General features: G+C 52.8%; 1 protein-coding gene across 1 annotated transcript in view; it reads left to right on the top strand.

Annotated features, from left to right (window-relative positions):
* MAP3K14 (mitogen-activated protein kinase kinase kinase 14) overlaps positions 1 to 6,698 on the top strand; it is a 17,844-nt gene extending 11,146 nt beyond the window's left edge. Inside the window, exons 11-15 of the mRNA XM_008942141.1 lie at positions 170 to 520; positions 2,709 to 2,815; positions 4,105 to 4,249; positions 5,572 to 5,672; positions 6,534 to 6,698. Coding sequence (XP_008940389.1) covers positions 170 to 520; positions 2,709 to 2,815; positions 4,105 to 4,249; positions 5,572 to 5,672; positions 6,534 to 6,698 — 869 coding nt within the window. The remainder of the gene's footprint in view (positions 1 to 169; positions 521 to 2,708; positions 2,816 to 4,104; positions 4,250 to 5,571; positions 5,673 to 6,533) is intronic.
* Positions 6,699 to 11,387: the final 4,689 nt, after the last annotated feature.

The following is an 11,387-nucleotide window of genomic DNA, read 5'->3' as shown; positions in this document are numbered from 1 at the left end:
TGCTGAAAGCTTCTGTAATAGACCAAGAATCTGGAGGTGATCTGGGTCTGTCTTTTGAAGAAGCTGCACATTTTACAGCAAGATATGGTTCAGAAACTCTGATTGTGATGGAAAGCTTTTATTTTTTTTTCTTTATTTGATACTATTTGTGTGCTTTTTGTTGTTGTAGTGGGAGGTGTGACAAGCCCCTGGAAAGGTGAATACAGAGAGCCTAGGCATTTATCTCTGAACAAAGAGAACAATCCACAGACGTCACTGTCCCCCACGGTGAGCCCAGTTTCTGAGACTGGTTCTGACCCAAAATTGCCAGTCAAAGTTTCTTGTGCAAGCCCAGTCCTGCCACCACCATCTCTGGAGCAAACAGAGGAGGCTGAGGGGACCCCTTGGAACACATGCAAGGAGTTACCAGAGACCTGGGATCTTCCACCTCTCTCCTCAACTCCTCTCCCCTTGAAGAGCTGCAGCCATGTGGAGAGGGCAACAACCATTTCGGAACAAGAGCTTCAGCAGCTGGAAATTGGTAAGTGATGGGCTCAGGAGGGAATTCAGTGGTTTACCTGAGAGCATGATGAAAATACAGCTGCTTTCTTTTGGCCTCTTGACAGTTATTTCTGGGTTTTGAGCTCGGATGTCATTTTGTTCATAGTTCCTCTCTCGTTACATGAATTGCTCAGCCTTCCTTTCAGTTACCAAAACTAGTAGTTCTTAGCCAATTGACTATGCCACAAAGGTAGTGGTCAGGATTTCCTTCCACTCTCTGAGCAGTGGAAGCAGGCTTCTGTGGGAGCTGCAGGAACCTCTCAAAAACCAGCTGGTTTCAGACTCGTGCTTGTGTGCACCATGTGAACAGTGTCTGCAGCTCCAGCTTCACCTCAAATTTCAGGGTTCCAAGCATAATTCTTTTAGTGAAGGGGTAAGCCTGTTAGGTGGGGGATGTCAAATGGAGCAGTATTGTTAAAATCAGGCTGCAAGTGGTTTGTTTGCAGAATCATGGAATCATAAAGGGCTTTTCCAACCCAAAAGATCGAATCCAACCTTTCCCCAGCACTGCCAGGTCCCCACTGCCCCGTGTCCCTCACCCCACATCTCCACGGCTTGGGAACCCCTCCAGGGGTGGGGACTCCACCACTGCCCTGGGCAGCCTGGCACAGCCCTGGGCAACCCTCCAGGGGCAGAAATTGTTCCTCAGGGACAACCTCAACCTCCCCTGGGGTAACTTGAGGCCGTTTCCTCTTGTCCTGGCCCTTGTCCCTTGGGAGCAGAGCCCGACCCCCCCCTGGCTCCAGGCTCCTGTCAGGAGCTGTGCAGAGCCAGAAGGTCTCCCCTGAGCCTCCTTTGCTCCAGGCTCAGCACCCCCAGCTCCCTCAGCTGCTCCTCCCCACACTTGGGCTCTAGACCCTTCCCCAGCAGCTTCGTTGCCTGTCTTTGGACACGCTCCAGCACCTGTCCTTCTGGTAGGGAGGGGCCCAAAACTGACCCCAGGATTTGAGGTGTGACCTCACCAGTACGCAGCCCAGGGGGACAATCCGTGGCCTTGTTCTGCTTGCCCCACTCGTGCTGATCCAGGCCAGGCTGTTGGTGGCCTTCTTGGCCACCTGGGCACACACTGGCTCATCTCCAGTGTGTTGACCAACCCCCCAGGGCCTTTTCTGCCAGGCACTTTCCAGCCCCTTTGCCCCAGCCTGGAGCATTGCAGGGGGTTGCTGTGACCCAAGGGTAGGACTCGGCCCTTGACCTTGTTGAATCTTGTCCCAATGATCTCAGCCCATGGATCCAGCCTGGCCAGGTCCCTCTGCAGAGCCTGCTGTGCTCAACACTGCCACCCAACTTGGTGCCATCTGCTAACTCAGTGAGAGTGCCTTGATCCCATCATCCAGATCATTGATAGTGCTGTTAAACAGAAGTGGCCCCAATGCTGAGCCCTGAGGACATCACTTGTGATTGGCCACCAGCTGGATTTTGCCCCATTCACCAGAACTATTTAGGCCTGACCATCCAGCTGGTATTTTACCCAGCAGAACGTATGTCTGTCCCATGAGCAGCCTGTTCGAGTTTCGTTGTAGACACTGGAAAACCCAGAGCCACCAGCTAATGAATTTGATTACCAGCAGCAATTCAGAACTTGTCAGCCAGCTCTGGGAAAATCGATGGTGTAATGGTGTGGTTCCACTGCCCCAGGAGAACTCAGCCATTCAGGTTTTATCCCATGTTTTCTAGTCTTTGTAAACAAATTGAAAACTTCGATCTAGGAAAAAGATGTTTTGAAGTGCCCTGAGGATGGCATCTGAGGGGTTCCTGAGGGGCAGCTTTCTTCTCAGGTGGCTTTGGATCTTCCATCAGGGTTGGACATTATCAAGCAAGAGCTGAGTATGTGAGTTTGACCTTCCCCTGGGTTTGATGTGCATGGATCTGGAGTGAAGACTGGTGGGTGACGTCGTAGGCAGGAACTGGGAAATTCTGGGGGCTGCTCCTGTCTCTGGCATTTTGCATGTCATTGCACAGTCCAGCTTCCTGGTTCAGTTTCCCTATTTTTGTGGCCATAGCCTCTACTTAGCAGAGGAGTTGTGCTCTGTGTTTTGTGGACACTAATATCAGTGTTCATTAGATAATGCTGAAGAAGCTTTGGGTATTGATTGCAGTAACTGGGATTAGAGCAAGGAGGCAGGAGAGGGATCACTGAAATGTCTTCTCTTTCCTTTTGCTTGCAGAACTGTTCCTGAACAGCCTTTCTCAGCCTTACTCTCTGGAAGAGCAAGAACAAATGCTTTCATGTCTCAGCATCGACAGCCCCTTCGTGTCAGATGCCAGTGAGAAGGTACCAGCAGATGCTAGTCATGATGTTGGGGGAGGGGGTAAGCCACTTCTGGGAAGCTGGAAGCTGTGACCAGGGGATATCTGGAGTGTCTCACATTTGCTGCTGCTTTTTGACACCTGGTTGGCGGGAGAAATCTTTGTTCTTGGACAGTGGGGTGTTCAGGATTGGAGCTGTTCTTTAGTTCACTGTCCCACGTGGTTCCATTTCCTCCAGTTGCTCTGCTGCATACTCATGGTAAGTGCCAGGTGTGTGATCTGGAAAACCTCAGCAGCCTTGCCCATCTCTGTGCAGAAGCAAGGAGCAGAAGAAGCAGAGGTGGGCACAGGAGCTGTGCTGAGTCAGCCCAACAGCTCTGCAGCCCGGGGCCTCCTCCTGGCCACGGCCACTGAAGGGATGTTTGGGGAGAGGGCAGAAGAACCTGCTCTTGGATATTCATTCCCAGCCTATGGATCTGCTCTCCATGAACTTCTTTTAACCCGTTCATACTCATGACTTACATAGTCTCAGTACTTTAAATACTAAGTTTCATGAATTTTCCTTGCTCCCCCTCTGGTGTTCCTAAGTTAGGGAACACCCGTGAGAAATGCTGAGTGAGCTGCTTTGAGCCAGCCAAGGACAGAAGCCCTTCAACCATTCTTCTCCTCAAATCCCAAACTGAGTAGCCTGCCATCTACAGGAGTAATTTCTGACTCTGATCATCTCTGCTTCCTGTTTCTGTTCCTCTCCTCAGCCTTGTCATGCCTTTTGAGGAGCACTGAGCAGAGTTCCATGCAGTGGTCCAGCTGCTGATCCAGCATGGTGGTGCAGCAGGGGATGTGTCTCTGCTTTTTTTTTCCCCTAGTATCCTGTAATTTGACTTTTGGCTCATACTCATCACTATGCTGATGTTGTCAGACTGACCTGCTTTGCCTCTAAGCTAGTGCAGACTTTTCCAAGCAGGTCCATAGTGGGTTATGGCCAGTTCACTGTTTTTTCTGAGTGTTACTCGTCACTTCTTGACATTAGAATTTTATCTAATGCTTCGTTCTCCTGTCAGGATGATAAAACTCTCTTTTCTCACCCAGGTCTTCACCTGATTATTGATTTGACTATTGAGACCATTTATTCTGCCAAACGTTGTTATTCATCCCCATTTCTAGATGCCAAGTAAATGCTGGATAACTCCAGGCCCAGCCTTGGAGCCCTGTGGATTTCTACTCTTTTTTCTTCCTGAGGTTATTTTAGTATTTATCTCATGCAAGCTCATTTTTCTTTAGGAGCCTTTGATAAACTTGTGCTTACTTCTGCAGAACTCCATGAAGGCCTCTCATAGCTTGAGGGACACGATGAGCTCGGGGATTCACTCCTGGAACAGCCAGGCAGAGGGACAGAGCTTCAGCTGGAACAACCTGCTGAGCCGCAGCCGGCACACGGACACTCCCAGCTACTTCAACGGTGGGTCTGGAGTCTAAGAGTCTGGAGAAGTGGTCAGGTATCATCTTCTCAGCATCTACAGGGGCTGGGATATGGAGTCTTTGAGGTCGTGTATATCCTTCAGTTGCTGGGTCAGCACAAACCCACCTGAAAACACAGGGGTTGTGGAGAATCCTGGAATCATTGAATCATTTATGTTGGAGAAGACCTTTCCAGATGTTTAAGATGATTGAGTCCAGCCATTACACATCCACACAGCTCTGAAACCCCTCCAGGGGTGGGGACTCCACCACTGTCCCAGGCACCCTGTTCCAGGGCTTGACAACCTTTGCAGGTAAGAAATTGTTCATCAGGTCCAACCTAAGCTTCCCCTGGCACAACTTGAGGCCCTTTCCTCTTGTCCTGTCCCTTGTCCCTTGGGAGCAGAGCCTGACCCCCCCCCTGGCTCCAGGCTCCTGTCAGGAGCTGTGCAGAGCCAGAAGGTCTCCCCTGAGCCTCCTTTGCTCCAGGCTCAGCACCCCCAGCTCCCTCAGCTGCTCCTCCCCACACTTGGGCTCTAGCCCCTTCCCCAGCAGCTCCGTTGCCCTTCTCGGGCCACGCTCCAGCCCCTCAAGGTCCTTCTGGGAGTGACGGGCCCAAAACTGACCCCAGGATTCGAGAGTTGACCTCTCCAGTGCCAAGTCCAGGGGGAAGATCCCTGCCCTGGTCACACTAGTGCTGACCCAGGCCAGGATGCTGGTGGCCTTCTTAGCAACCTGGGCACACTCTGGCTCATCTCCAGCCACCTGTCAACCAGCCTCTGTAGGTCCTTTTCCACCAGGCACTTTCCAGCCACTCTTCCCCCAGCCTGGAGCATTGCAGGGGGTTTTGTGACCCAAGGGCAGCCCCTGACTCTTGGCTTTGTTACAGAGTTGGCTCAAGGGCCAAGGCCAGGTCTGCCCCAGTCACAGATGGATGGAGGAGAGTCAGGTCTGTACAGTCTAGTAAAAGCCAGAGAAGTTCCTGAACATGCAGAGTCTGGTTCAGCTTTGTCCACCCTGCCTCGAGCAACTGCCATGTGCAGGAATAGATGCTGTATAACTCTAAGTGTCTACAAAGTCATTTTGAGGGCACGTTGTGCAAATCAATACATCTCTTCAGCTGCCTTCTTGCTAAATCCAGCTCTGCTCTGGTGAGTCGTTGTCTCCAGAAGGTTTCCATGCTCACTGGAAGACCTACAGAAGTGAAATGCTTAATGACAAAACTGAGTTCTGGGTATATGCACCTTGCTGGTCAGTTTTTCAGTGTTGAACTGTGAAGTTGTGCCTACAGCAGAAGTTAATGGCTGCTCTTACACATTTCAGGAGTGAAAATCCAGATCCAGTTGCTAAGTGGAGAAAATCTACACATCAGAGATTTCCACAGGACAAAGGTGGGAGACATCGCCACGGGGATAAGCAGCCAGGTGAGACACGAAGCTGGGAGGTAGCTTTGTCTCCAGCATCTTGTCTGAGAAGTAATTTCTTCCATAATGCCTTAAAACCAGGGACCCAGAAGTTCATTTAGGGATCTGAATGACACATTTAGTGACATAACTTCAGTGCTGCTGGTAGGAGCGTGATACCAGAAGATGTTTTCTATATTATAAGCCGTTGCTAATTGTCCCAGGGACCACAGGGATCTCCATCTTTTGTTGCAGCTTAAAAATCCTTCTCCTCACCTTTTAAAGAGTTCTTTGCCCTCTCCCTAAAGAAGACTCTGAATTTTTCATCAAGAGCAGTAGTATCAGCTGAGGGAAGCAGGGCTGTGTTTGGCTGGGATGCTTCTCACTTGTTAGGTTGGAGGAGCTGTTGGCAGGCTCCAGTGAACCTCACTGTGGGCCTCTTTGGCAGTCCCTGAAAGAAACTCCTGAGTGTTTGTGGGACTGTGACTCATCTGAGTGTGAAGTGTGGTGATCATCTCGAAACAAAGAGGTTGCGGAAGTCCAAAAAAACCAACATTTTGGTGTTGGGTCTCTTGGTGTACTTCATTCTCTTGGACGTCACAAAGCAAAATGTCAGCAGCCTGCTGAGGAGCTCGCGGGGCCCAGACGGCCTGTCAGGAACCAGCAGTGATGGTCAGAAACTCGTCAGGCAGTTCAGCAGCAGGGTGAATGCTGCTGGGTCTCATTTCTGAGGAGGGAAGGGTGGGATGTTCCCGCCAAACGCGAGCCTCTCTCCAGGAGCCTTCCTTGGCTTGGGAAGCTGCTTGCTGGGTTGGTTAGAGGGACGTTACGTTCTGAAGGAGACCTGCAGTGCCACTCAGATGCGTTTGTTCTGCTTTGCAGATACCAGTCCCTGCTTTCAGCCTGGTCACTAAAGAGGGGCAGCCAGTGCACTACGACATGGAGGTCCCCGACTCTGGCATCGACCTGCAGTGCACCCTGGCCCCGGACTGCAGCGTCAGCTGGACCTGGCGCGTCAAGCACGGCCAGCTGGAGAACAGGCCCTGAAGCCATTCCTGTTTTGGAGGTTTTTACCTCGTTCGAAGAAGGAATTGCAAAAGCTTCCAGCCACCCCTGCCGTGGAGCACCGAGTGCAGTTGCTGGCGTTTTGTGCTGAAGTAGGATAGCTCAGCAGCTCGCTGCTCTGGGGCCTCACTTCTGTTGTCTGCTCTGACCCAGTTCCAAGGCACATCCTGAGCTTAGATGTTCCCCGGAACAGTGGGAATGACTTGTTTTGGGTGTGAGTGTTAGGCTGAGCTTGAGAACAGTGGGTGGAGATTCCTGCTTTGCAGAGGAAGGCGATTGTGCTTTTCAGGAGAGGAGGGGGGTGGATGAGGACTCCCGTTGCTCAGCCCCAGAGCCCCCGGGGGGGTTGCTGGGCTCGCCCGAAGGAGGAGGTTGGGCATCTTCAGTGCAGCTGTGGCTGGTTGTGCCCAGGGGAGCTGGCTGACTTCCTCCTAGCTGGAGGAAAAAGTTAACGTTTCTGGAGGCTTTGGGTAGCATCATCTCTACCTCAAGCCTTTTGCATGGGGAAAATCGAGAGCAGTAACTAGCTGGGTTCTTGGTTTCACCTCCCACCCTTCCCCGCAGACGCTTCCTTCTTGAATCAGAAAAGAACTTTGTTCCCAGAAAGAGCTTTGCTTGCAGCTCTCACCCTCAGGTCTCCTCCCCGGCTCGGGAGCTGGTGCTGCTGCCAGCGCTGTGTGGCAGGTAGGGCAGGAGGAGGGCAGGGTGTGGGCAGGGTGGAGGGCTTGTGTTCCTCCATCCTCCTTCCACCGCTGACGTGGGACTTCACGTGAGCTGTGCCAGGGGGCAGCAGGGGTGGACGGTGGCTCAGTCAGCTCAGACAAGCTCTGAATCCAGCTGTGGTGTTCAGAGGAACCCGACTCCCTGGCACGGCCCATCGAGGCCAGTGCCCCCGTTCTGCGTGGTGCCAGTCAGCCCATCTGCACCAGCACCTGCAGACTGGCACAAGGCTTCGTGCTGCTCCCCTGGCTTCAGAAGGGGTTAGTGGAGTGAGGTGGGTGGCTGGGCCCCCAACACCTTGAGCTTTGAACTTTTTTCATACTGATTTGTGAGTTGTTTGGAGTATGCTGAAACTGCAGGGGTGGAATTCAGGCAGGTGGGCGTTGCAAGCCCTGCTGTAACCCAGAACCAAACCTGCAGGAGGGGCAAGCTGGGAAGGTTCCTGTTCAGGACTGGAAGTCCTTGTGTGCATGGAGGTCACGGTCACTTGATGGTGTGTGGCGGCTCTTCCAGCATGCAGTGACCTCTGAGTAGGGACTGTCTGCAGCCAGGCTGAACAGAGAGACAGCTCCCAAGAAGCAGGTGAGCCCTGCAGGCTCCGTGCTGTTCTGAGGGACACGGTGGGGTGGGAGCATTGGCAGCTTCCTCAAGTGAAGTTCACTTAGAAAAGTTACACCCTGGGCCTCCCTTTTTGAGGACTGATGCTCTGTTAGCATCTCTTGCCCTTTGGTCTCCCAGGACATCGGCTGGTTTCGGTACACTAGGCAGTGGCATCCTGAACCAGAGAACTCGAGTTGTGATGTAGTAGAAAAGTGGAAGAAAAATTAAAACCTGTCACCACTATGGGTATAGTTTTTATAGCACTTTTTGTTCTAAAGCACTTAATACGTTGTCCAAGATAGGCACCTCATTAGATTTGAAATGCCACATGAAGAGTCTTTTTAGTAAACAATGAACACATGAGGCACATGTCTTCCAGGAAGGCGTGGGGGGAGCCGGTAGGTTGGCTCCTGTTCATTTTTCAGAAGCCTTAAACGACTAAGAATTGTAAATTCTGGAGCAGGAGGGATCCAAATGCCTCTCCAGGGTCCCCAGGAGCTCTGAAGCACACGTTCAGTGCACCAGCCAGCCTCCCCACGCTTGGCACCCTTCCTAGGCTCCCTCCGAGGGGGGGAGGAGGAGGAGGAGGAGGAAAACCTGTTGGTTGTTTCTAAGAAGAGTCTGTTGGTGATGTGTCAGTATGACACACGGCTGTTGGTGGTGTGTCAGTCTGAAGCCTGCTCTGTTCCCTTCCCAGGGCTGTGTCTCGTGGCTTCCACCGTTGTCTGCAGGGTTTGTCCAGGGGTGGTGGTCTCGAGTCCTGCCGGGCAGCAGGGTGGGCTGCAGCAGCCCTGCTTGCAGGACCTCTGAGCCTGACTCTTCATCCATAGCATTAACCTTCATCTGGGGCCACCGACACGAACGGGCGAGAGCAGGAACCCCTCGGAACCCGGAGTGTCTTTGTGGGGTCGATGGAGGTGTCCCTGTTCTGGACTCTCACACCAGCATTAGCCAGGATCTCCATCCTCTGAGCTTTGTCCAAAACCAGCCCTGTTTTTCTGCCACCTCAAGGGAGAAAGTGAGGCTGCAGATTTCCACCTAGCAAACGTTCAGGGCGCCAGCCAGGCGAGCGGGCTCGGAGGGGAAGGAGCCTTGGGCTGACACCACAAACCACTGGTGCTTTCTTACCGTCCTGGAACCTGCTTCTCCTCTCAGGAGTATCTCCAGGGCTTTCATGGGTTTGCTACCTACCAGCTTGAGATCTCCTTGACTCTCTGGTGCTGCCAGGACAGTTTCCTCTTAACTTGGCTGGTGATTTTGGGTGTGACAAGCACAGAAAGTTTCCAGATCCAGGCTGGCTGTGCAATACTGCCAGGAGGGAAAGTCAGGAAAGCTTTTCAGTATCCATGTTAAAATTGGGCTGAAACTACATCTAATACCATAACTAGTTGTGAACACAGAACCCCAGTTCAGGGCAGGGAGGGCAGATAGCAGTAGGAGTGATAGACACAGATGGCTCTTGTCGTGTCGCTCCTTCCAGAAGCTTGGGAAAATCACTGTTGGCAAAACAATCCGAGGCTGCTGCTCCCTTTGGGGTGAAGGGGAAGGTGATGAGATGACGGGCTTGTATTGAACAAATGACACTTTATAAAACTGTGATTTCTCAAAATAAACATTTTTTGACCTGCATTTTCACAGGGAAAATCAAAAATAAAGCTGGGAAAAAAAAACAAAACCAAAAACCAGCCCTTCTTCATTTTCATTGCCAGTGGTTTGATTGTTGCCACGGAGAGCAGAATGATGGTGCTGAGTGAGGTGTTTCTCCAGAAGGGAAGTCTGCCCTGGTTGAACTCTGCCATGTTTTTAATTAAACGCTATTATTTAAGGGTAGCAAAGCTGGTGAAGGGTCTGGGGAACATGGCTTGTGAGGAGCAGCTGAGGGACCTGGGGGGGTTCAGTCTGGAGAAGAGGAGGCTCAGGGGAGACCTTCTGGCTCTGCACAGCTCCTGACAGGAGCCTGGAGTGAGGTGGGGGTTGGGCTCTTCTGTCAGGGAACCAGTGACAGGACAAGAGGCAACAGGCTGAAGTTGCCCCAGGGGAGGTTTGGGTTGGATCTCAGGAAGAATTTCTCTCCTGGCAGAGTGGTGAGGCCTTGGCCCAGGCTGCCCAGGGAGGTGGGGGAGTCCCCAGCCCTGCAGGGGTTCAGAACCCGTGTGGAGGTGGCACCTGGGGACATGGTTCAGTGGCCATGGGAGTGTTGGGTGATGGTTGGACTCGATGATCTCAGAGATCTTTTCCAGCCTTAGTGATTCTATGATGTATTAGCCTGAGGTCTGGGGGATGCGTTTCTGGGTGTGACGAGGCAGCAGATCCGAGCTACAGGTGCTGGCATCCCTCCTGGCTGGCAGATTGTCCCATTTCCTCCTGTCCTGTTGGGGGGGATTTGCTCTGCTGGGAGCTGCAGCATCTTCCCCTCCACAGTGGGGAAAGTAGGTCTGGGATCCAGACCCCCGGGCAGGCAGACAGCTCTGGAGACAAGGTGCCCACCCCCTGTCCCCGAGGACAGCCCAGCTCTGTAGCACAGCTTGTGTTGGGCCTTGGCCCTGGACCTTTGTGCTGGACTCAGCCTCTCACTGAGCCCTCTGCTCCTCATGCTGGGGCTGGCAGGACCCCTGGTCTCCTCGCCCAGGTAGCCCAGCAGAGGTGGGCACTGGGGATCTGGTAGCCTCCTTAGGGACACTGATGTAGTCAGAAGTGGGACCTCCTCCTGACCGCCACAGGTCCTGGATTTTCCCTCCCACTGTCCTGCAGCACCCTCGTTCCTCACGTTTTCCCCCATTAGGTCACCCCTGGCTGGAGGGTGCCAGTCCTGGAGGGAGCTGCAGGCTGAGCAGAGCCTTGAAGGTACCCTACTACCTACCCTACCCCAGCTGCAGCCACGGGCAAGCTGGAAACATCTTCCATTCAAAAATGTTCAAAGGCCCACAGTCACCTCTTCTGGCAGCTCCTCCTTACACATGAAGCCACATGTTGGCAGAGCAATGAGCAGAAGTTTGTGCATAGAGTCATTTTTTTGTTGAAAAAGACCTTTAAGAACATGGAGTCCAACTCTTCCCCCAGCACTGCCAGGTCTGACCCATGTCCCTCACCCCACATCTCCACAGCTTGGGAACCCCTCCAGGGGTGGGGACTCCACCACTGCCCTGGGCAGCCTGGCACAGCCCTGGGCAACCCTCCAGGGAACAAATTGTTCCTCAGGGACAACCTCAACCTCCCCTGGGGCAACTTGAGGCCATTTCCTCTTATCCTGCCCCTTTTCCCTTGGGAGCAGAGCCCGACCCCCCCCTGGCTCCAGGCTCCTGTCAGGAGCTGTGCAGAGCCAGAAGGTCTCCCCCGAGACTCCTCTGATCC

This window comes from Merops nubicus, unplaced genomic scaffold (assembly GCF_000691845.1).
Source record: "Merops nubicus isolate BGI_N331 unplaced genomic scaffold, ASM69184v1 scaffold5406, whole genome shotgun sequence".
Taxonomy (NCBI): Eukaryota; Metazoa; Chordata; class Aves; order Coraciiformes; family Meropidae; genus Merops; species Merops nubicus.
Note: the sequence above shows the minus strand (reverse complement) of the source record. Positions and strands in the feature narration are given on the sequence as shown.